General features: G+C 40.3%; 1 protein-coding gene across 3 annotated transcripts in view; it reads right to left on the reverse strand.

Annotated features, from left to right (window-relative positions):
* ascc3 (activating signal cointegrator 1 complex subunit 3) overlaps positions 1-24,100 on the reverse strand; it is a 541,129-nt gene that overhangs the window by 84,687 nt on the left and 432,342 nt on the right. For all 3 annotated transcript variants that reach the window (XM_043687007.1, XM_043687008.1, XM_043687009.1), the window contains 2 exons: positions 8,506-8,617; positions 5,111-5,245 (listed from right to left, as the gene is read on the reverse strand). In XM_043687007.1, the coding sequence (XP_043542942.1) occupies positions 5,111-5,245; positions 8,506-8,617 (247 nt within the window). The remainder of the gene's footprint in view (positions 1-5,110; positions 5,246-8,505; positions 8,618-24,100) is intronic.

A 24,100-nucleotide genomic window follows, 5' to 3' on the forward strand; every position in this document is an offset into this window, starting at 1 on the left:
CGATGCTGGGTCCTCTACTTTTTGTCATTTACATCAATGATTTGGATGCGAGCATAAGAGGTTCAGTTAGTAAGTTTGCAGATGACATCAAAATTGGAGGTGTAGTGGACAGCGAAGAGGGTTACCTCAAATTACAACAGGATCTGGACCAGATGGGCCAATGGGCTGAGAAGTGGCAGATGGAGATTCAGATAAATGCGAGGTGCTGCATTTGGAGAAAGCAAATCTGAGTAGGACTTATGCACTTAATGGTAAAGTCCTAGGGAGTGTTGCTGAACAAAGAGATCTTGGAGTGCAGGTTCATAGCTCCTTGAAAGTGGAGTCGCAGGTAGATGGGATAGTGAAGAAGGCGTTTGGTATGCTTTCCTTTATTGGTCAGAGTATTGATTACAGGAGTTGAGAGGTCATGTTGCGGCTGTACAGGACATTGGTTAGGCCACTGTTGGAATATTGCATGCAATTCTGGTCTCCTTTCTACCGGAAAGATGCTGTGAAACTTGAAAGGATTCAGAAAAGATTTACAAGGATGTTGCCAGGGTTGGAAGATTTGAGCTACAGAGAAAGGCTGAACAGGCTGGGGCTGTTTTCCCTGCAGCGTCGGAGGCTGAGGGGTGACCTTATGTAGGTTTATAAAATTATGAGGGGCATGGATTAGATAAATAGACAAAGTCTTTTCTCTGGGATCGGGGAGTCCAGAACTAGAGGGCATAGGTTTAGGGTGAGAGGGGAAAGATATAAAAGAGACCTAAGGGGCAATGTTTTCACGCAGAGGATGGTACATGTATGGAATGAACTGCCAGAGGATGTGGTGGAGGCTGGTACAATTGCAACATTTAAGAGGCAGTTGGATGGGTACATGAATACGAAGGGTTTGGAGGGATATGGGCTGGGTGCTGGCAGGTGGGACTAGATTGGGTTGGGATATCTGGTCGGCATGGACGGGTTGGACCGAAGGGTCTGTTTCCATGCTGTACATCTCTATGACTCTATGACACTCTGCCAATCCAAATGGCATTCTCATATATTGATTGAAACCTGAATTGGTATGAATTGTAACATATGTTTGGGAAACTTCATCTCATGGCAAATGCAAGTAAGCATGGCTTATATCCAGCTTCGTGAAAAACAACTCCCTGCCAGCTTTGCATACAAATCCTCTAGGTGTGGGATCGGCTATTTATCCAGCTGCAAGAAGCGGTTTACTATTTGATTAAAATCTCCACAGAGGCGAATCGACCTGTCAGGCTTCACAATCAGTATGAGTGGTGCTGCCCATTCTGCAAACTGGACTGGTTTGATACTTCCTTTGCTTTCTAGCTTTCTGATTTCAGCCTCTACTTTAGCCAGTAAGGCAAATAGCACTGGGTGGACTTGCAGAATCATGGAATTGCTTCCTGGTCAACATGCAAGGTGGCCTTGCATCCTCGACCTTTCTGAAAAACCTCTGGGGTATTTAATTAGGACTTCACTCAGACATTTGAAAAATGTTGAGCCAATCTAGATGAATCCTTCTCAACCAATTTCACTCCATCCCCATCAAGCTTGGGCCTGAGCTTTTTACCACAATCAACAATAACTGAACCGGCCACTTCTCATAAAAGACCAGAAGTTAAGTTGTATCCTTAAGGTTCCCCAGTATAGTTCGTTCTGCTATAACGTGACAGTTGCGTTCCTCTACAACCTCGCGTATAGAAGGCCACTCTGTAGATCACTATGCAAAATTGCTATACGGTTCAGTAGAAAGTTTGCATTATCCACAATTCATCAATCGCGTTATAGCCAATTTGCACTGATGAAATGTGTGCTATATCAGAACAACCTGTTTAGGTTCTCAGTCTAGCTGAGATCTTGTGCAAATTTAAGGTTGGGAGTCCAGAACAAACTGTGTTAATGACTGGCTCTGTGATCACTGAAATGGCCATGCCGCTACTGATTTCCATTAGAGCTGGGTGACCATTTAACCAGATCGTTATTTTGATTGGTTTTGTCTTGAATATTGCTGAGCAATTTAACTGTTTCAAACCAGATGTCGGTGAACCTTTCATTTGTGCATTCTCCTGGATACCAGCCAATGAATTATCTTGCTCCATTTGGATCTAATGGGACTCGTTTGCTGTCTCATGCTTGTCAGCACTGAGATAACTCCACAGAGGCGGTGTACTGTCACCAAGTCACCCTTTATTCACACGTGAAAAGTCCTTGACACTACTCCAGCTCCCTCAGAGCCAGCTCTCAGACTGAATAGATCCTCTGACATTTTTGTTTATATCTGTCAGCAAGTGCTTCCTGGTCAGACCAGAATAACAGCCCCAATCAGGGAACTCATATTCTATGAAGTCCACATGGCTGACCTCATTGCAATCACGAGAGTCAAACTCATTGATGTTGCTTTTCTATCTTATTGGGGTGGACATTTCCCTTAATAACCAGTTTCCATGTAATAGGCTCATTACATGAAAGCTGCTCACCAGGGACTGACTGATGGCAAGATTAGATCTCAGGATCTTAGTTGAATCTGCTTTGTATTAGGCATAACTGGTGATGACCCCTCCTGCACTGAATAGCCCTGGTAATGTGGGCATGTTTCTCAGCTGCTCTGCCATTGCCGCCCTCCCCCATCCTTCTTTGTATCATACTCTTCAGAAAAGAAATGACAATCTTCTTCTTACCGTCCTGCTCCTCAGATGTTGGATCTCTGGCCATGGAATTTTCCTAGTCCAGATGTGAGTCGCTCTGTCGTGCAATGTAGACGAGCACGTAGCAAATCACTACCATTCTGCCTACTGTATTCTGTACAGGAATACTGCTGTTCTCCACAACAAGTTCCACGCACCCGAGATTGCCAAGTGCCTGCTCGATATTACTCCCTATCACCACCCATCTATTGTGCATTTGTACTCAGTTTGCATCTGTCCAAAAGGGGTAATTTACAATCTTCTGAAAAGGCACTGTGTTTTTCTCCCCAGAGGTTCACCACAGATTTGTGTAGGTGGATGAAAAATCTCAGGGAGTTGGTAATTCTTCAGTATGAAGTAGTCATGGCAGCTAACAGTGACCTTTGCAAAGATCTGAAGGAAAGCTTGGTTGCCGTCACCAACTACCTGGGCATTGAGTGAATGAATAGTCATTCCATTCATTCATTCATTCCATTCAGTCTTATTGCTGATTTGGAGCCTTTAAGACAATGTGGGGACAATCAAGAAATACATGCATCTGAATGAAGCTGATACTCGAGATTCCAAATTAACAGGGAACTGGATATACTTCCCCTCGCATACAACTAGATTTGATTTGACAGTGTGTGATTGATTGTGATATTCTGGATAGGTCTTCTGCTGAGCCCTGGAAAGAGCCTGGCGTACAAAAATGTGGAGGCATGGTAACCTCTACAACCACTGGCAGGGCATAAGAGCGGACAGACCTGTGGTCCGAGATCTTCTTGCACTATGTACTACATCTATGTGCCTGCAGTTTGCAAGGATCATTCCCTCTGGTATATTTATAATTGTTCCGACCTACATTTGTGACCATAATCTTAGGTGAACCTCAGCTGTCTTCAGCACTGGTTTTCAGTCATGACCTAAGATCTTAGTATACCTCCCCACAAAATTAGTTGTCCCAACCTTCATTAGAGTTATAATAGCATGGAAACAGTCCCTTCAGCCCAACTCATCAATGCTGATCAGATTTCCTAAACCGACCTCATCCCATTTGCCTGCATTTGTCCCATATCCCTCTGTACCTTCCCTATTCATGTACCTGTCCAAACTACTTTTGAATGTTGTAATTGTACCCACCTCTACCGCCTTCTCTGGTAACTCATTCCATATACGCACCATCCTCAGTGTGAAAAAGTTCCCCTCAGGTCCCTTCCCCTCTCACCTTAAACCTATGTCCTCTAGTTTTGGACTCCCCTACCCTGGAGAAAAGACCTTGGTTCTTCACCTTACCCATGCTGTTCATGATTTCATAATCCTCTATGAAGGTCACCCCGTCAAACCCCTATACTCCAGGGAAAAAATTCCTAACCCTTTCTCTTGGTGCATGCATCCCGGCCTTTATTTCTTGGTCTGGTATACTTCCTCTGGTTTCCTTGCATCTATGACATCTATATGCAATAGTGCCTGCCTATTTTGTCTCTTCTTTTATAAAATGTGCAATGCTTTATTTTCACATAATCTCTTTCCTGCCATCTGTGTAGCTGAATCAGTTAGGACAAAGAAGTGTTGCCTTGACAAGTGCAGTTATTCTATCCTCCTACTCCCTTAGGATTAAGCCAGATATTTGCAACTAATTTGCTGCCATTGTTGTGACATTTGCTGCAGCTCTTCAGCATTTCCAAACAGATCCCTGCATGTGTCCAAAAAGATGTCCCTACCAATCCAAGCAACCTTGCAAAGTTTAGACCTTCCACTACCAGGCATAATCACCACAAATTGTATTTCCCAGTCCTTCCTTGCAAAAATCAATCTGACTGAAAGTAGTTAATAGTTTTACATATGCTGCTGCCTCTGTGAAATATGTGCATTCTGTGTGACTTAATGCCACCTCCACCTGTTGCCTGTTGGCTAAAGGGTGGTTGGGTTTTCTGGAGTCTCCATTACAATTTTCGCTAAGCCCAAGAGGTGCAAACATTCTTGCCAGTATTGCTGAATGTGCATTGCAGCACTCATAGCACTGAAGTGGAGTAACTGCTTAAATTATGTCCCAAATGGACCTGAATCCATAACCTTATGGCTCAAAAGGCTAGAGTGTTACCACAGAACAATATCAAAAGAAATTACGTAACTGCAAGTTCGTTCTTTAAAACCGCCAATCATAAATAGCATAAATGACAGATAAGAGACATTCTGACATATGGTACAAAATGGTGACCATAGTAGCCTCCTGTTCAGTTAGAGCCCTTAATAATGTAGACAGGAAACAAAATGAATTTCCGTGAATTGACCTTCTATTGTAACATACCCATTACACTACAACTGCAATACAATGCATAGATTTTAAGGTACCCTTGTCAATATCTCTCAGCACGTATTTCATGAGCAAATCCTGCGTTTCAGTGAGATGGATTGGAGATTCCAGCAAATGCATTACAGCACCTTGTACTCACCGTTAGAACAGAAAGCAAGTCTTTCACACTACAATCTGCTTTCATCTGGCTCCTGAACATTCTCATAGTTTGGTGTTTCAGATAGTAATAAGAGGCTATACGGCCTAAATCCAGTGACTGGAGGCTGCGATTATCCTACAAGACAAAGATATGCTTTATTAAAAATGAATTTAGAATTAAAATTCAAAAACATTCCTCTGATATTTGGAGCAAATTTCAGTGTTTCCTGCATGGGCAGTAACCTGCAAAAGCAGGTGACATGCCTGTTATAGAAGCCACTGATTTTGGGCAGGTCCTTGATACATGAATGATTTGATTTGATAGATTACATCACCTTCAGCTAAAATTATGCATTTTGTGATGTCTAAATAACTTCTTAAATACAGGAAAAGATTTGCAAATGATTTATTATTTACTTTTAAACCATACTACTGTAAAAAAGCAAACAAAAGATATTTGATGCAGAAACACAAACATATGTTGACATATTTCGCTTAAAGAAAGAAATGTGAGGCTCCCCAAATATGTTTGCTTTTCCTACCCCTTTCTGAGGAACCAATCTCTGCTCACAACCAGAACTGCTGGCTAGGTGATTTACATGTACAAGCAGGACAGAAATCATGATCTACGGAATATCCAAAAAAGAAAATAAATTATTTTTGTACATGGAGCAACTTATGAAAGCAGGCCATCTTAAAGTGGTTATTAGCCAATTGGCATGCAGTAAAGGTCAAACCACTAAAGTGCCAAGGTCTTTCATTAGAGACAGAGAGATGACTCGTGGTGACTTTAACCTGAGGGTCACTACACCTCAGCTTAAGAAGAAGGGACTTTCATGGTAACCTCAGGTAGGTAGTATAGATAGGTCTCAAAAGTAGCTATGTGATAATAATCAGATAATATATTCCTTCACAATATTGGGCAGAGTTAAGTATTTGGAGAAAGTGAGGACTGCAGATGCTGGAGACCAGAGTTGAAAAATGTGATGCTGGAAAAACACAGCAGGCCAGGCAGCATCCGAGGAGCAGGAGAATCAACATTTCAGGCATAAGCCCTTCTTCAGGAATGAGATAAGTATTGACCAGAACCAGAATTATATATTCCTTGCCAAATTCTTGAAATAGTTTCAGGGTATCTTTTATGTTCAATTAAGGGAAAAGATAGACCTTGGTTTAGTGTCTCACATGATAGAGTGCTGCATTAGAGTTGCAATCTACCAGTGCTGTACTTGGATCTGTGCTCATTCCTTTGGAAAAGGAGACAACGCATAACTTTCTGACTCAGGAGCAAGGTACTGCCATTGAGTCACAATTGACACTTTAGAATAGTAGTAGGTGAAAACTGAAATTTACCAATAGGTACCTAATATTTATAGAAATAGTAGTTATTTAATAAAAAGGTACAGCTACGATAAATTTCAAGCTCACATAAAGAACAATGCTGAATGCAGGAAATATAGAAGAGGACCAAAAAATGTAAACAAGCAAGGCAAAGTCAATGCATGAGAATAATTAGTTGGATTTCATAAAAGGGAACATGAGCTCATCTGGTGCAGTGGTAGTGTAACTATCTCTGTGCCAGGTGGTGTGTAGTAACATCTCTGGTCAGGTTAATGAGAAAATATCGAAGGAATGTATATAAAAATATAAATATCAAAAGGGTCAGTCAAAAGAAGGGTGGACCAGATAGGAGATCTTCTCATAAAAGCAGGGAACATGACTAAATGAGTACTGTTTATCAGCCTGTAGGAAAGGAGGTTGCTAAAACTATAGTAACAGAGAAACTGGGAGAGTTAACTGGATAAGATAAAAACAAAGGTACACAAAAGGCTGAAACAACGTTAAAACCAAAATGTTGCAGTATGTATCAAAATGTTATGATTTCGTGCCTTGATCTTAGTGAGTTTATTCAATTTTGTCTCCCCATCATTTTGAAGCCCAAGTGGAGGCTACTGTGTTGGGCTGGCTCAATGAAAAAAAACTATCAAAGTAGTTGCATTAACCTGCCCTTTGCCCCAAGATGTGCAATTTTTTCTCCTGCAAGTATTTATCCACTCCCTTGAGAAAATTAACCAGTGATGTGAGTGGGGCATGGGTTCCAAGCAGCCCATTCGTTTTAAAGATGTGGCTGGGAGGAGCTGAATGGTTAAGTAATTGCTTTACTGGACTGATTGATAGAGTTGGTTTTCCCAATTGAAGCCTGTGTTGATATTACTTGTTGGTGAACATGACAATAACTGCCTTAAGGGAAACTAATCCTGGAGGAGAGAAACCTCAGAAGACCAAGGGTAAAAATTTGGGCAGGTGGAATATAATGTGGGAAAATGAGTTGATGCATTTTGTCAGGAAAGATGGAAGAACTGAACGTTATCCAAATAGAGAGACAGTGCAGAACCAAGAGATTTGGAGATCCTTAAGCGTGAATCACAAAAAGCTAGCATCCTATTCAGCAAGTGGAGTACAAAAATATAGGAGTCTTGCTAAAACTAACAAGGCACTAGTCAGACTCCACCTCGAACACTGAAGACAGTTGTGGACCCCTCAGCTAAGGAAAGATAAAAAGATAAGGTTGTCATAGTGCCAGAGTCCCAAGGGGCTGCTAGTGCATGACAGCGAGAGAGACAGAGAGAGAGAGAGAGAGAGGGGCAGGCAGACAGACAGACAGAGAGAAACTAGCTTTCTTGCCAACTGAACTAACTAACTCCCAAGAAAAGATAAACAGGCACTGGAGGCAGTCCAAAGATAGTTTGCTCGCTTGATTCTGGATAAGAAATGATTTTTCCCATGACCAGAGGTTGAGTAGGTTGGGCCTATATACTTTGGAGTTTAAAAGAACAAATAAGATTCTTAGGCAGCTTTTTCCTCTTCAGCGAGTGACTTGGATCAAAGGACACAATCTCAGTGTAAGTGCTCATCCAGTTCAGATGGAGGTGAGGAAGAATTTCTTTTCCCAGATGGTAGAACATTTGTGGACATTTTTACCGCAGAGAGGTGTTGAGGCTGGGTCATTGAAAATACTAAAGGCAGAGAAAGACATTTTAAAATCAGCAAGACAATCAAGGGTCATGAGGAAAAAGGAGAAAAGCATAGTTGAAAATTTACAGATCAGCCATGACCTCAATGAATGATGGATCAGACTTGATGGGCTGAATAGTTTATTATGGAAGTCAAAGTTGAGTCTTATCTTTTTATATTCCCTTATTTGTATAGGCAAAGCAATTAACCGTTGTTTCAGGTTTGATGGGGTTGGGGAGTAATGCAAAGGATGAATCTTGCTTGCCTTTAACCAAAATGGCTGGCGGGAAATACTCACATCACTCTCGTTGGATCTTTTAACAATGAAATGCAGATATAGATTAGCAGTAAGCATGAATAGGCTTATAAGGATAGTTTTACCTCCCCTACTGAAATACAATAGGAACATTCCAGATCCGCAAGAGATTTCTCCACGAGGTTGGAGAGATATTTATTCATGATGTCATGATTAATATCATCTAAGTTGTAATAGCTGTAAGAAAAAAAAAGGAAAACATTAAAAATCAAAAGATACTCTTGGCTTATGCTCCACCATGTTTAATACAGACCGATATTTACATCTCCTCTGATGGATCTAGGATATGAATCATATGCTAATCAAATTTTAACTAACCCTGTGTAAGCCTACCTAATCACTTTGTGCATTGGTTAAAGGGCTGAAATAATTACGTGTCCTAGGATAATACAGCAACTGTTTCCTACATCTCTGTAGAATAATAGCCAGTTTGAAGTAGAATTATATTACTGTAAAGGGAAGCACCATCTTTTGCACTTGCAAATATCAAGTGCCAAAATATCAATTTTATGGTAAAGAGGACAGCTCCCTCATTTCTTCAGATTTGATCGTGGTACGTGATTTGCTAGTTGCATTATTGAGGAAACATCAGAAAAGTGGCAGTACATTACATCTGAAGTCTACTGCCCTGCAAATACCTGGGCAAATAATACCTTTGCTCTGCTGAAGAAGTCTCACGATGCACATTATTTCTGTGAGATATGCCATTCTATTTTACACACATACGAGTAACTGATAGTCTGCAGCCCAATGCATACTCCAATGACTCAGCCTACAGTGAACCCTCTCCCCAAATACCAATAAAAATTGGGGATGTGCAAATTGTGAGAAATGGAGGAGGCTCTCTTGTTGTACATAACAGAAATAGTTTATATCAACATTAGAGCTATAGGTAAAAGAAAGAAAAATGACATTAGTAACTACCAATACGTCCAAAAGACTGATATTGGATGTGCTGCAAATAATAATGGGAGCAGTATACAGTAATGTATCAGGTTTAGTTTAAAACTGTATGCAATCACAATGCTAAAAGTTCACAACAAAATCAGGAAAAGCAGCAGCATACTGGTAGGTAGCTAGTTTATGCAAAGCATCTGAAATTTTCAATGGTGTGGTAACAGTTACTTCTTTAGTATCAAACATCAACTCCTGAATCTACTTCATTAACTATTGAAACATTGATGGTTCAAGTTGGATATGAATGTTTCTCATTTTTTAAATGGTCCCTGTGCTTTTCTGGGCTCTATGATCATTAAAACCTTTTTCTCCAAGACTGTTCTCCATAGAATAGTGACAAGTCTGGACAGGCATTTGTCCTTGCTATTAATTTGGTCTGTTTCATCTGGCCAAGAACAATATTGCTGCTGTTGACAAAACATGTGATTTTTGGATTGCAGTTAGTATGGTTTGAAAATGAAGGAGACATTTTCAGTCATATCACCCCTTATGTATTGAACATTTTCCACTCCCATTTTCATTGAATTCTTACACTAAAATATCAAAGATTTCACTGATATTAATCTCTAAACTTTTATTTTCAGAAATGATCTCTGAACATTTCACCACAGACTAATGAAAATCAAGCTTGCCCAGGTACTGTGGCCAATGGACTCAATATGCTTTTAGACAGTAATTTTGCTAATATTCTTTGCTTTAGAAAACAGGAGACTAGTCTGGGATTAAACATTTTGGTCCTTCCCCTGCTTCCCCTTCCACACAGTACTCCATATCTCTCTCCTTCATTTAAAGACATACTGAAACGAGGTTGTTTACATCCTTGATTTTGAATATGATTTTTGTTGTGTTACAAATCAATTGCTAACAAAGGAATCTTGAATTATAATGGTTTCCTTATAAAATGTAAGTCTTAAAACTTAAAACCCTCATGTTAAAAGTCCTCAAAATGTTAGGTTGATACACAGAAACTTTCCATTGCTTCTTAAGAGAGTGCAGTGGAGCAGAGTTTGGTGAGTGAGCGAGCAAGGTGTTCTTTCTTTTGTCAGCTTCCAACAAAGCATAAGTTGAAAAGACGCACAAGAGGGGCCAGACCTCAATGAATGCATGGAATGCTCTGCCACGGAAATCAGTTGAGGTCAAAACATTGAGTGTTTCAAGAAGGAGTTAGGTATATCTCAGAGCTAAGGGAATCAAAGGGTACAGGGAGAAAACAGGAACTGTGTACGAAGTTATGATCAACCATGATCAAACTGAGTGGTGGATTAGGTGCAAAGGGGCATATGATCTATCTTTCTCTGTTTCTGATAGAATTCTTTCATTCATTATGGGAGGAATTGAATGCAAAAGTAAGGTGGTTATGCTTCAGTTACACAGGGCATTGGTGGGATCACACCTCGAATGTTCTGATTTCCTTATTACAGGAAGTATGCACATGCATTGAAGACCATTTAGAGTGGGATCTGGAATGAGCAGGATATCTTGAGGAAATGTTAGACAGACTGGGCTTTGTTTTCTCTGGAGTTTAGAAGCATGAAGGGTGACTTCATTGAAGCACATCAAATCCTGAATGGTTTTGACAAGGTGGTCACAGAAAGGAAGTTTCCTGTCGTGTAAGCTTCCAGGGCTAAGGGAAAAATTACACAACACCAGCAGCGCTCCAAAAGCTAGTGATTCCAATTAAACCTGTTGGACTATAACCTGGTGTTGTGTGATTTTTAACTATGTACATCCCAGTCCAACACCAGCATCTCCAAATCCAGGACTAAGGGACATTGTTTTGAAAATAAGGGTTACACTTTTAGACAGAGATGATAAGAACTTTTGCTCTCAGTGGGTTGTGTGGATACCTTTGCTTCAGAAGTGGGCCATGAAATATTTTTTAAGGTGAAGCTTAATAAATTCTCATTAGGCAAAGAAATCAAAAGTTATTGGGAGGTGGATGTGGAATTCAAAACACAAACAGATCAGCCACCATCTTATTGAATGACAGGTCCAGCTCAGGGAACCAAATGGCCTACTTCTGCTTCAAATGAGTATTTTCATCGATATGTACAGTCTATTCTCCAGGTCATGCTAAATATGCTTATATTTCACCTAACACTGTTTCCTATGCCCAGAGCTATCTGCGGTGAGTATAACAGGTTTTAAGCTTTAGGAAAACTTAAATGCCTTTTAGCACTATGTGACAGATTGTCAGAGAGTGGAAATCCTTGATGAAGACTGGTGTAAAAAGCTTCAAAATCTTACGACATACTGTAGTTAGAGATAAACAAAGTGAAACCATAATGCAAGATTGAAAGAGATTATACTTGTTGATAGTTTATTGTTAGGATTGGAAACGGACACGTGCGGAAGAGAAGAGCCAGATAAGATGAAGGTGAGAGAATTGTGGAGAGAAATGGAAGCTGCCAGGGAAAAATAAATAGTTTTTTTTTAACAATTCTGCTAAGTGGTAAAATTATCACCTTACTGAGTGACATAGAAATATTTTTCAGTTACATGCATCTTTTCTTTGAAGAAATGAACTTCACGTTTGTTTTAGGCAAGTGTGGAACTAGAGAGGAAATTATCTGCAGCCTCAATCTGTGAAGATCATTTACCTGTTGTTTTTCAGTCAGCAGTAATCAGTCCCTTTGGACAGCTGTTTCATTGTACACCCCAGCAACAGACTAATTGACTTGTCTTATCATTTCCTTTAAATAGACATTTTATTATACACCCTAGTAACACAAGTAATTGAGTAGTCAGAAGCTTCAATTTAAAAAAGGCTAGCCTCACAGGGTTCCTCAGTATACGGCTCATAACCTGCATGCAAGCAGGGTTGAATATTTACACTGCTGTTAACAGGTGCTGAGATGTTAAATGATTCTAATAGCTAGGGGCGTACTGAGAGAGCCAGCAGGATAAGAATTATAGCCCTGTTTGAACACAACAATTACTTGTCCCAGGAGATGAGTCAAAATCAGAGGCAGTTCCATACTAATAGCTGCTAGCACATGGGGTAGACTGGCTAACTTCCATTAGTAGCCTTCTGAGAAACACAGGAACAACTCCCTCAGGTATCATAAACATGTGTAATCAAAATTTCAAACATGCCTATAAAACCATCAACAGAGTGATGCAGAGATGACATTATTCTTTTAGTTGTAATAGAGAGATTTGTAATAAATTTTAAGATTGCAATACATATTATTTGAAGAATAACAATGATGGGAAGTATGATGACAACTGAGTTAGGAAAATCACATTTTGAAAAGAAACCACAGCCTTGATGTCTTCCAATGTTACAGAAGTATAAATATTTAAAAGACAGACTGTGTAGAGACAATGAAAGAAAACCAACAGTAATGCCTGGGAGAGGGAGGAGAGGATAGTGTGTCCAACTTCAAGATACTGCAGCAGGGTAGGAAACTGACTCGTTTGCACTCATGATTGAGGACAATGAGTTCAAGATGTCAGCTAAAAAGAAATAGAGTATGAACAGACCCTCATGGTAACATTCGTAGCTTTAGAAAATATGTTATTTGACTATGGTTGAATATAAGATTAATCTGAATTACAGCAAGAAGACAGCCACAAATGAGGAGTAAAGCATGGAGAACTGCTAAATAAAAATCAAGCTTTCCATTGAGCAGGTAATTACAAACAGAACAGCCTGATATGATGCTGAGTCAAAAAAAAGACTAGGGACTCTATTTTCAATTTCAATTTCAGACCGATCACCAATACCCAGATACTTTCCAGTTCCTGACCCCGCATAGTCTCAGTGACAAAATATAATTTTGAAACTCAAACGGCTTCATTTGCCCAGGGATGAATTTGGCCCGCATTAATAGTGTCCGGAGCAGCTCAGAGCTGGGAGATGGCTCCAGAGAGCCCACTGAAAGGCTCTGGCTGGGCTTGCTGAAGACACGTCACAGGAGGGTGCATGCGCAAGTCTCCACATGGCATTCCCAAATTTTCGGATCTTGAAAGTCTGAGGAACACAGTTGCCAAGTAGTGAGAGATCCTTTTTTCTACCATCTCATAGCTGAAAGCTGAAACCGAAAAGGGCCAGGTTGAGAATGGCCATAAAGGATACTGTTAGAGGACTAATGCTGCAAGAGCTTTAATGCAATATTTTAAAAAGGTATTCTCTTGTGGGACATGGGTATTACTGGCTAGCCAATATTTATTGCCTATCACTAAAGACCCTTGTGAAGACGCTGGTGGGCTGCATTCTTGAACTGTTGCAACCTATGAGCTGTAGGTAGACCCGCAATGCAGTTAGAGACAGAATTCCAGGAGTGTGATCCAGTGACAGTGAAGGAATAGCCAAAATGTCAAATATCTCAGACGGTGGGTGTCGAGCTCTAACTTTATGCAGCAATGTGTGTGAGATGACCAGAATGAGTGTCCATCGGTTTCCCTTACATTGTCAGTCAGAAGTGTCAGTCAGCCAGCCTCACATTGAGGGGTGCAACTGAGAAGAGGGCATCACTGAGGAGTCCAACAGATCACGTCAAAGTCATCCTGGAACAGGTGACAAAGCTCAGCATGATCAAACTTTGTTGTTCCCTCATCCTCAGGAAAAGTGAGACAACAATAGATTGAGATGGCCCTGTAGCTGACAGTGTTGCTGACCTCTATGACTTGATCCTCAGAGGGGAGGTGGCATTTAATATTGCTTGGGTGTCATCGTGACAAACCATTGATGATAACGAGACAGGAAGTCTTGAAGGGAAGCTCATCTGATAGCTCTATTTTCAGGTGAAGGGTTAACAGGAAATACTTGTCCAGTAAGTACTGTGGTTCTTTGACTACTGTCATCTGTGAGCTTCTTTGTGCTGATGCACTAGCCAAGTAGCCTGAGTTTTCATCACCACCTGCCACAGCCGCATAGTAGAATGGACCAAACTTTAAAACTACATGGTCTGATCAATATCATGATATACAATAACTTTGACAAGACAAATTTATGACAAAACAGATAGGACCTTGCTCAGTTTGCTTTTAGGAAGAGTGAAATAAAGGTTATTGAGGGGTGGTGCTTGGGTCTGATACAGTTCTATGGTTTGAAATGTTGGACAATGGTGGTAGTGAGAGACTTCATTCTCCATTTGTATGTCCATGGTATTATCCTTCTCTCTGACACAACATGAGTTGTAGAGTTATATGTCATACGTCTTAGAGGAACTCAGCAAATGTTGCTGAAACAGTGTCATTCATGAAACAATGCTAGCCTGCTCACTGCATTGACAATCTTCCGCCAATGCCTGGGCACTGGACTTTACCCAAGCATCACCCACATCCTTTTCTTACTCATGCAGTCTTTTTCTGAGGAAGAATTATGTTCCAGGTTCCCCTCTTCATCCAGCTTCAGTCCTCTTTGCAAGTTGTGCAGCATATACAGATAAGGGAAGACAGTGGCAGAGTGGCGATGTGTCTGGACGAGTAATCCAGAGGTCCAGGCTAATGCTTGGAGTTCAAAAGTAACTAGTGGACATTAAATCAAATTAATAAATCTTAAATCTACAGACTCACAGACTTGTTACAGTACAGAAGGCAGCCCATTATGCTTGTGCCAGGTCTCTCATCTTTTTACTTAGTGCCAATTTCCTGTTTTTCAACATAAGCCTGTATGTTGATTCTATTTAAATCATCAGCCAAGACCCTCTTGAATGCCTAAATTGAACTTGCTTCCACCACACTTTCACACAACTTACATACTGACCCTGACTACTTGCTGTATTATATTGCATTTACTCCTTTTGCAAAGCACTTTAAAATTGTACTCTCCAGTTCTCAATCCTTTTACAAGTTGAAACAATTTCTCCCTATTTACTCTGTTCAGATTCCTCATGATTGTAAAAACATGATAACATTTCCTTTAAGCATACTCCTCTCCAAGACAAACAGTCCCAACTTTTCCAATCTTTCCTCATAACTAAAGAGTCTCACGTTTGGAAATGAAATCTAATTTCAGTAATGATGACCACGATTGCTGTAAAAACCTATTTGCTTCACTCATTCCCTATTGGGAGGGAAAATTTCCATTCTTAGGCCTGTTTGATCTACATGTGACTTAAGGCCCACAGCATTGTGGCTGATGCTTAACTCCTCTGAAATTATTGAATATGCCACTCATTTGCGTGATTAGGGATGAGCAATAAATGTCAGCTTTGCTGGTAATATCCACATTCCATAAAAAATTGGTTTAAAATGACCATTAAATGAGACACTCTGGTTGCTTCGTACTGGAGGATAGAATAAAGAATAATATAGCAAAGGAACAGGGTCTTCCGCTCACCAAGCCTGTGCCGATTCCAAATTCTGGTTATTGCCCATCAGCTGTTTCTATCCCTCTATTTGCCTCCCAATCACGTGTCTATCAAGATACACCTTAAATGCCACTAACATGCCTGCTTCCACTACCTCCACTGCAGAACATTCCAGGAACCTAACAAAATCAGTGTGAAAACTTTTCTCCTCACTTCTCCCCTCTCACCGTGAACTTGTGCCCTTTCCACCCTGGGAAAAAGTTTCTGATATCCACCCTTTCTATGACTCTCAAAACTTTGTAGACCTCCACCAGGTTGCCCCTCCGCTTCCATTTTTCCATGAAAACAATCCACTTTTATCTAACCTCCCCTTGTAACTAAAACCCTCCAAGACCAAGCAACCTCCTGGTAAACTTTCTCTGCACCCTTTCTAAAGCATCCATGCCCCTCTGGTAGTGTGGCAACCAGAATTGCATGCAATATTCCAAATGCGGCCTAACTGAAGTTTTATACAGCTGTAACATGGCACGGGAACTTTTATACTTGATGCTCCGCCGATACAATAAGCATGCTGTATGCCTTCTTGACCACATTATCTATCTGTGTTACTACTTACAGGAATCTTCGGCCTCTACACCCAGATACCTCTATATGTCAATGCTCCTAAGGGTTCTGCCATTTATTCTACAATTGGCACCTGAACATCATCTTCCAAAAATGCATCACCTTTCATTTGTCCAATTTAATTCTATCTGCCATTTCTCTGCTCAAATTTGCAAGCTATCTATATGCCATTGTATCCTTTGACAATCCTCCTCACTTATCCTCAACTCCGCCAATTTTGGTGTCATTCACAAACTTATTAATCAGACTACCTACATTTTCCTGCAGATCATCTATATATATTACAAACTACAAAGGTCCCAGCACTGATCTCTGTGGGACACTACTAATTACTGATTTCCATTCTGAAAAGCACCCTTCCACCTCTACACTCCGTCTTTTATGACCAAGCCAGTTCTGTATCCATCTAGCCAGCATACCCTGGATCCCATGAGACTCTACCTTTTGTACCAGCCTGCCATGAGGTACCTTATCAAATGTATAGTATAACATATTACAACTTTCACTTGTATTTATGAAAACACAATGAGATGTGTATAAGTCACTGTAATATGGCACAATTTTAATTACAGAAAGTGTAAAGATAAATAATTGAGACAAAGTTCATCTTCTGTTTCCTCCTGGGTTTCTGAGGTAGCTATGGGACTCACTGCCGAAGCCACTCCTGAAGCTGCTAAAGCAAGGAATTTTGGACCAGACGCACCATGCTGCCACTGCTGACTCCTAGAACGGTGGCATTCCATCACTATCATAGCCAGGTGGAATAGACAGGACCTGCCAAATACGCTGAAGCAGTTGCCACTTCAGTCAGTGCCAGATGCCACCATCGCTATAGCTGCCACTGAAACAGCCACCAGGAGAAACGGACCAAATCAATTAAGTTACCGATAATGAAGCATTTGATAAAGTTGTGGCCACCATGTCACAAGGAATGCACATCCAGATCCTGTAACAGGTCCTTGCAATCTCCTTAAATTTATTGTGTGCCCTGGCACCCACCACAGTCCGGTGGTAGCGAATTCCATGGATCTGCCACCTCTTCACCTGAAACTATGATCTGTCATTTTATCTTTCTCCATAAGGGGAAGCAGCTGCTTTACATCTACTCTGATTATAAATAAACCTGTTGGACTATAACCTGGTGTTGTGATACCTTAATTAGATCTCCTCTCATTCTTCTAAACACCAGGAAGTAATGGCATAAACTGCTCAATTTCTCCTCATAACACAAACTGTTTATCTCTGGAATTAATCTAGCAAACCTTCTCTGAACCATCTCTCTACCTTCCCCCCAGCCCCACCCCACCTCCCATTTATCTCTCAGCCCCCCCTTGGCCCTTAAGCCACAGGATGGCCACAGGATGAAGGGCTTATGCCTGAAACGTTGATTCTCCTGCTCCTCGGATGTTGCTTGACCTGCTGTGCTTTTCCAGCACCACACTTTTGACTCTGATCTCCAGCATCTGCAGTCTTCATTTACTCTCTCCAATTACACTCTTGCTTGAGTAAAAGAACAAAAACTGTAAGCTGTACTTAAGATGCAGTCTCACCCTTGCCGTGTACAGTTGCTACAACACTCCTCTACTTTTGTATTCCATTCCTTCAGCAATGTCAGAATTCCACTTACTGTCCTTATTACCTGCTGCATCTGCAAACTAGTTTTCTGTGGTTCATGCCTGAAGTCATCCAGATCCCTCTGCACTGAAGGATTTTGAAGTTTCTTTCCATCTGGATAATAACTTGCCTTTTAATTTTTTCAACTAAAATGAATAACCTCACTCTTACAAATGTCATCTGCCAAATTTTGGCTCATTCACCCAATTATCCATATCCATTTGTAAACATATTTCTTTATTGCAACTTACTTTCCGATTTATAATACAGTCATCTGCAAATCTGGTGATAATATTTTTCAGCCTGCATACAAATCATGAATGTAATTTGTGGACTGTTGAGGCCCGAGGATAGAACCTTGCGGCACTAACGAGAAGAAATTCATTTATCCAAATCTCTGCTTTCTTTTGATTAGCCAATCCTCTATCCAAGCTAATATATTACCATAACCCTGAGTGATCTTACCCTGAGTGATCTTATCAAGTGTACTATCCTTTTGTGCAGCATGGATGACTGCGTTTTGACATACTAAATGTCCCAGTATTACTTGCTGCATAATGGATTCCACCAATTCCCCAACGACAGGAATTAAGCTAACTGACTCCTACATTCTATCACCCTCCTTTGTTGAAAAGGGTGGTCAATTATTTGATGGCTATGTGGGTTCAGTTGATGTCTCCAGGACCTGAGTGAATGTATGAACTACAGCAAAGCCCAATGCAAGTTTTTGCATCTGCTGGCCCATCTGCCTCAAAATCATTGCAGTTCCTCATCTGCTAGAACATAGCAGTCCTGATGAAGGGCTTTTGCCCGAAATGTCGATTTTCCTGCTCCTCGGATGCTGCCTGTTCTGCTGTGCTTTTCCAGCACCACTCTAATCTAGACTCTGGTTTCCAGCATCTGCAGTCCTTGTTTTTACCCTACTGGAATATAGCAGCCTTGACCTGTTCGAGGCTGTGATAAGCTTTTGAGGTCACAGCTGCTGAAAGATCTGCAGTTTACTGTACTTGTAACTACTTTTGAGATGCAATGTTGGATGGCGCTACAAAAGGAGCACATATCTCCTGTTAGCAGAAAAGAACAACTGTGGGGAAAATAAGAAAAATTAATGTGTTCACAGAATTGAGTATAGGGGAGTAGGGACCAAAGTTCAAAGAAAGATTCTTTGCTGAAAATAACGAGGAAATAGATACAAGGGATAATAAAGTGGAAGAAAGTACTGTTATCCACTAATTTTCTAATTAATTACCATTTCACAGTTTTTATATTTTGCAAGTTGTGGAATATTAATTGTCAAAACATACTGTTTTAATAGTGGGTGTCTGTTGTTTGTACAATGGAGTGCTGAGATGAATAGTTAGGCAATCTTATTAGAATTAGCACATAATTGGTCATAAATCTGCAACACATTTTTACAGATGGGCTTAACACAGCTGCACCAGGTGCCTAAGTGTAAGCTTAGGTTTTTTAATATTATATGAATAAATGGTCCATATATTGTAAATATCATCTCTTTTCTGTCCTTAATTCATTTTTAAAAGCACTTCAAGGCATTTTATGACACAAGTGTTTTAATTACCACTGAAGAAGTGCGCCATGTCCAAAACACCATGTCAAAGTTGAATAAAACGAATACAATGCACAAAATTGGACATATAAATCATTTAGGGAATATTTTCAAAAACTGTGCTCAGGAATTTTGTGTGTTTGGAATTTAGAAATGTTGAAAAAAAATGTTTTGACCAGTAGCTGTAACTTCCAAATTTAAATTATTTTCAAATACTAAAATAATGGGCTTATGCTATGGAGACAACAATGGAACATTTTTTGTGTGCTTCAAGAGAACAAAGCTGCTATTCCTCGACAGAAAGAAAACAAGGTTTGAACTTCTATCATGGCTGATCAATTCTCTCAGAAGTATTCAAACAGTTAAACATAAATTAGACAGATGGGTTCCTGGTTCAATGCAGCATTCCTTCAGTTTTGTACTGAACTGCTGGCATATTTTGAAGTCCTGAAATGAAGGGGTGTGAACCACAATCTTCTGACTCAGAATTGAACCCTAATCCTAAAGCAAAGGTAATTGTGGCCTTAATTCCACTTTCCTTTTTGATGTCCTTTATAATCTTTGACTTCCTTGTTAATCAAACTTCTGTCTGTTTTGAATATATTCAATGGCCAAGTATCCTTTGCTCTCTGCAGTAGCAAATAGCAAAGATGCACAATCTTCCGAGAGAGAAAACAAAATCCTTGTTTCCATCTTTAGAGGGACAAAATATTTTTAAACTATGGCTCCAGTGTTAGGTTCCCCAACAGCATCTATCCTGTCAAGTCCCATTCGAATCTTAAATGTTTCAATAAGATCCCTCTAATTTTTTTAAAAATGCCAATAAGTAAAGGCTTAACCTGCTCCATCTTTCCTCATGTGAAAATCCCTTCACCCCAGAAATCTGTTCAGTGAATCTTCTCTGAACTGTTAGGAAGTATATCATTCCTCAAGTAAGGACACCAAAGCTGTTATATAGTATTCAAGGTTTGATTTCAGTTATGCTCTATATAGTTGTTGTAAAGCTTAACTTATTATAAGGGAATGAGTATAAAATACAAAAGTTCTATTTGACTTCATAAGTACTTGCTGAATGATAGCTTCTGGTCATTATGTACAAAGACAGATCCCTATGCACTGCAGTATTCTTGCTGCAATCTCCATCTAAAAAATATTTTAAAAATTTTTTTCCTGCCCAAGTGGATAACTTCTAAATTTTCCACCAATACAGATCAACAGGCAATACTTTGCCCATTGGATTTACCTATCAATATCTCTTCATGCAGACTCGTATCCTCCTCAACTTACATTGCTACTCACCTACCATAAATTTGGTGCCTTCATTAATATAGAATGTAAATTACAGAGGTTCCAGCATTAATCAAGGTGATACTTCACTCATTGCAGAACATCAACCTGAAAGTGACACATTTATCTAAAAGCTTTCACCTTCTGTTAGTTAATCAATCCTCTATCCAAGTTTATTTAAAACCCCCAACACCATAAGCTCATTTCTTATGCAGAAACATTTTTGGGGGCATTTCATCTTACAAATTTTCAAAATCCAATGTACCACATTTAAAGCTTCTTTTATCTATTCTGCTTGTTGCATTCTAAAAGAATTTATAAATTTGTCAACCACTATTTCTTTTTTCTTAACTATGTTGACTTTGACTGCATTATGATTTTCTACATGTTTTGCTACTGGTTTTTAACAATGGCCAATTTCCCACTGAAAAGTGACAAAAAAACCCCCTGCTCATCAGCAATATCAAAGAAAAGTGATATAACTGGCACAGGATCCAATTCCTGGAACACCCTTTATAATGTGAAGAATGGGAATGTAATTTTTTCCACAAGGTAGGTTTAAAATAAAACTACCATAGATGTACACAACACATAAATCCTAGTGGCACGATATTATAGCGATGGAGAGGGATGAGGTCATGGAGGGATTTTGAAAACAATGATTGAGAGTTATAAAATCAAGGCACAGTTTGATGAGGAGCGGATAATCAGGTTGATTAGAATACCAATTATAAAAAGACAGATTAAAACTGTTTTTGCTTTGGATGGCGTTTGTTTGCCATGTAAATAAACATTAATTCTGTAAAAATTAGCCCCAGTTCTATACTTCCAGAACTGGCTTTCTGGAATAGACCAGGATATATGTGGTGGCTAGTTCATTTTGAGATATTCTGGAATTGATTGACATAGTTCCTGTAGCATTAATTTTAAAATGCAGTTGTGCACTTGGACAAGCACTGTTAGGCTGCTGCTCCCCTATACAGTTCCCGTACATGGCAGACAAGAGAAATTTGGCACCCATCTTGCATGCAAGGGACCTTGAGGTCCTGCTTGATGGAGTGATGCACAGATGGAATTGTCCTCTTCCTCCAGGACCTGCAAAGCAGGCCACAACACCAGACCTTCTTGCCTGGTCTGAGGTTGCCACCTGGGTCAGTGCAGTTTCAACCAGTTGGAGGAATGTGCAGCAATGTAGGAAGAGGGTCAATTACCTTCTCCAGTGTTAAGCGCCATCCCGTTCTGATACCTCAGTTAATCCATCTCTGTTACTGTATCTACCTCTTACCATGTCATGCTCTAGCACTCTTATCATTGCTGTCTTCAACACCCAAAACCAATAACCCAGCATGCTCTGTGCGCTGCATATGTTGTCATTTGGGACACCTGCTCCATTTGCACCAAAAATAACTGCTGGGTCAACCACGTTCATATCCCTTAATATTCCAAGAGTAAAACAGCTCCAAAATGACCGAAGGAATCAAGACCGCATCTCTTTTGTGGAAAGCATCCTGACCCTGACCAACCAAGTGGCTGACTGACTAGCTAAGCCTCTGAACTGGCATTGGATACTGCCCTTGCCTAACAGTGCTGGGCAGCCCTGAGCAAAGGCCATCTCCCTTGACTTCGCTGAGGATTGCTAACAATGTAACAATGGTTTTACGACTGTGCTAAATGGCACAGCCAATTGCAGTACTGAGAGACTGGTACATCTGGATGAGGGGGAGAAAAGCAACAAGGCATGGAAGTGCAGGACAGGGATGCCAGGCTCAGAATGAGTAAACACTATGACAGCAAGAATACAGCCTTAAGATGCAGTCCATTTTGTGAGCTGGGTGCATGCTCCTCAGCACACAGTGTCCTTGCAGCAATATTACAAAGATAGTGCTCATGCAGCCCAGGATGCAGCACTGAAGTGCAGAAAAACACTAAGTGAACCTGAACTGACAGTTCTTAGAGACTAGCAGATGTCAGATGCCAATGTCTGTAGTCATGGGGTGAAATTGGCCGAGGTATATGGAGCTGCTGAGAGATGCTGGTGCCCTGTGTCTAACATGAAAGCCCTTGGGAGAAAACAAAAACTGAGGAAGTAGGTACCTACTCTTCAATTGAGAATTCTCGATATTAACTTTGTTTGATGTGCTTGGTAAGACTGGAAGCTGAATATTACTGAGGTGAGTTGTGCCAGTAAAAAGGTGTTTAACAAGCAATAATCCACCTCAACTGGCAATCTGACTCTGTATAATGACACGTAAAAGATTCAGCAAGTGGCTCCTGATGTTGAGAAAGGGCTCACCAGAAACCTCATATGAATCTGCTCCAAATCTCACTATCGCCTACTTGTTCACAATCCTATAGGATTCTGCCCACAGCAGTGAAGCTAAGTGAAAGGGTGATACAGCTGGCTATTGATCGTCTCCCTGAGAAAAGTGAAGCCATTACTTCAGATGCTGCCTGCTGAGAGCTAGCAACTAGATGAGAAAAAACAACAGCCAAAGACAGACTTTTGGGGAGATCAGTTATTGTTGGAGATTGTCTGACTATCATAGGAAGGAAGAACAAAACAGATAAGTGAAGTAAACTTAGCCAGACAGTCATTACAGCAATTGGAACAGACTTCGAGACTAGTTTACAACTTTTGACAAAGCTGAAGTGGAAGAGAAAGGATAATTTACTTCGGTCCTAATTAACTAGGATGTAATTATGGAATAGAATCATAGAACCCTTACAGTGTGGAAACAGGCCCTTCAGCCCAACAAATCCACACTGATCCTCCGAAAAGTAACCAACCCAGACCCATTCCCCTTACCCTATTATTCTACATTTACCCCTGACTAATGCACCTAACCCACACATCCCTGAACAATATAGGCAACATGGGCAATTTAGCATTGCCAATTCACCTAACCTGCACAGCTTTGGATTTGTGACATTGATAAAACCTGATTTGATATTTGAAGGGAATGGATGTCTAATTAGAGTGATTAGAGAAAGATTAGCATTGATTTATGACAGAAGGTGACCACACACCCAAGCATTTTGGAGAAGTAGGTTTGAGATGGGGCAGTAAGTTGCAAAGATGGATGATCAAAGGTTAGCTTTATGATGTAAGTGAAGGCAAGGATGACAAAACTGAAGGAGAGAGGTATAAGAAGGAAAGGTGAGTGGTCAGTGGTTTTCACTGTAACATGGTCTAGAGAGCAAGAATTGAGTGTCATGGTCAAGATGTGTCTCAAGATGGTACAATGGAAGGTGGGACAGAAACTGGAGGGTGATGCAAATTGATAAATTGTTAGTGAATGAACAATGAGAATGATATACTAAATATACTATGTCAAGAGCCTATTTTCTCAA

This window comes from Chiloscyllium plagiosum, chromosome 3 (genome assembly GCF_004010195.1).
Source record: "Chiloscyllium plagiosum isolate BGI_BamShark_2017 chromosome 3, ASM401019v2, whole genome shotgun sequence".
In the NCBI taxonomy this organism is placed as follows: domain Eukaryota; kingdom Metazoa; phylum Chordata; class Chondrichthyes; order Orectolobiformes; family Hemiscylliidae; genus Chiloscyllium; species Chiloscyllium plagiosum.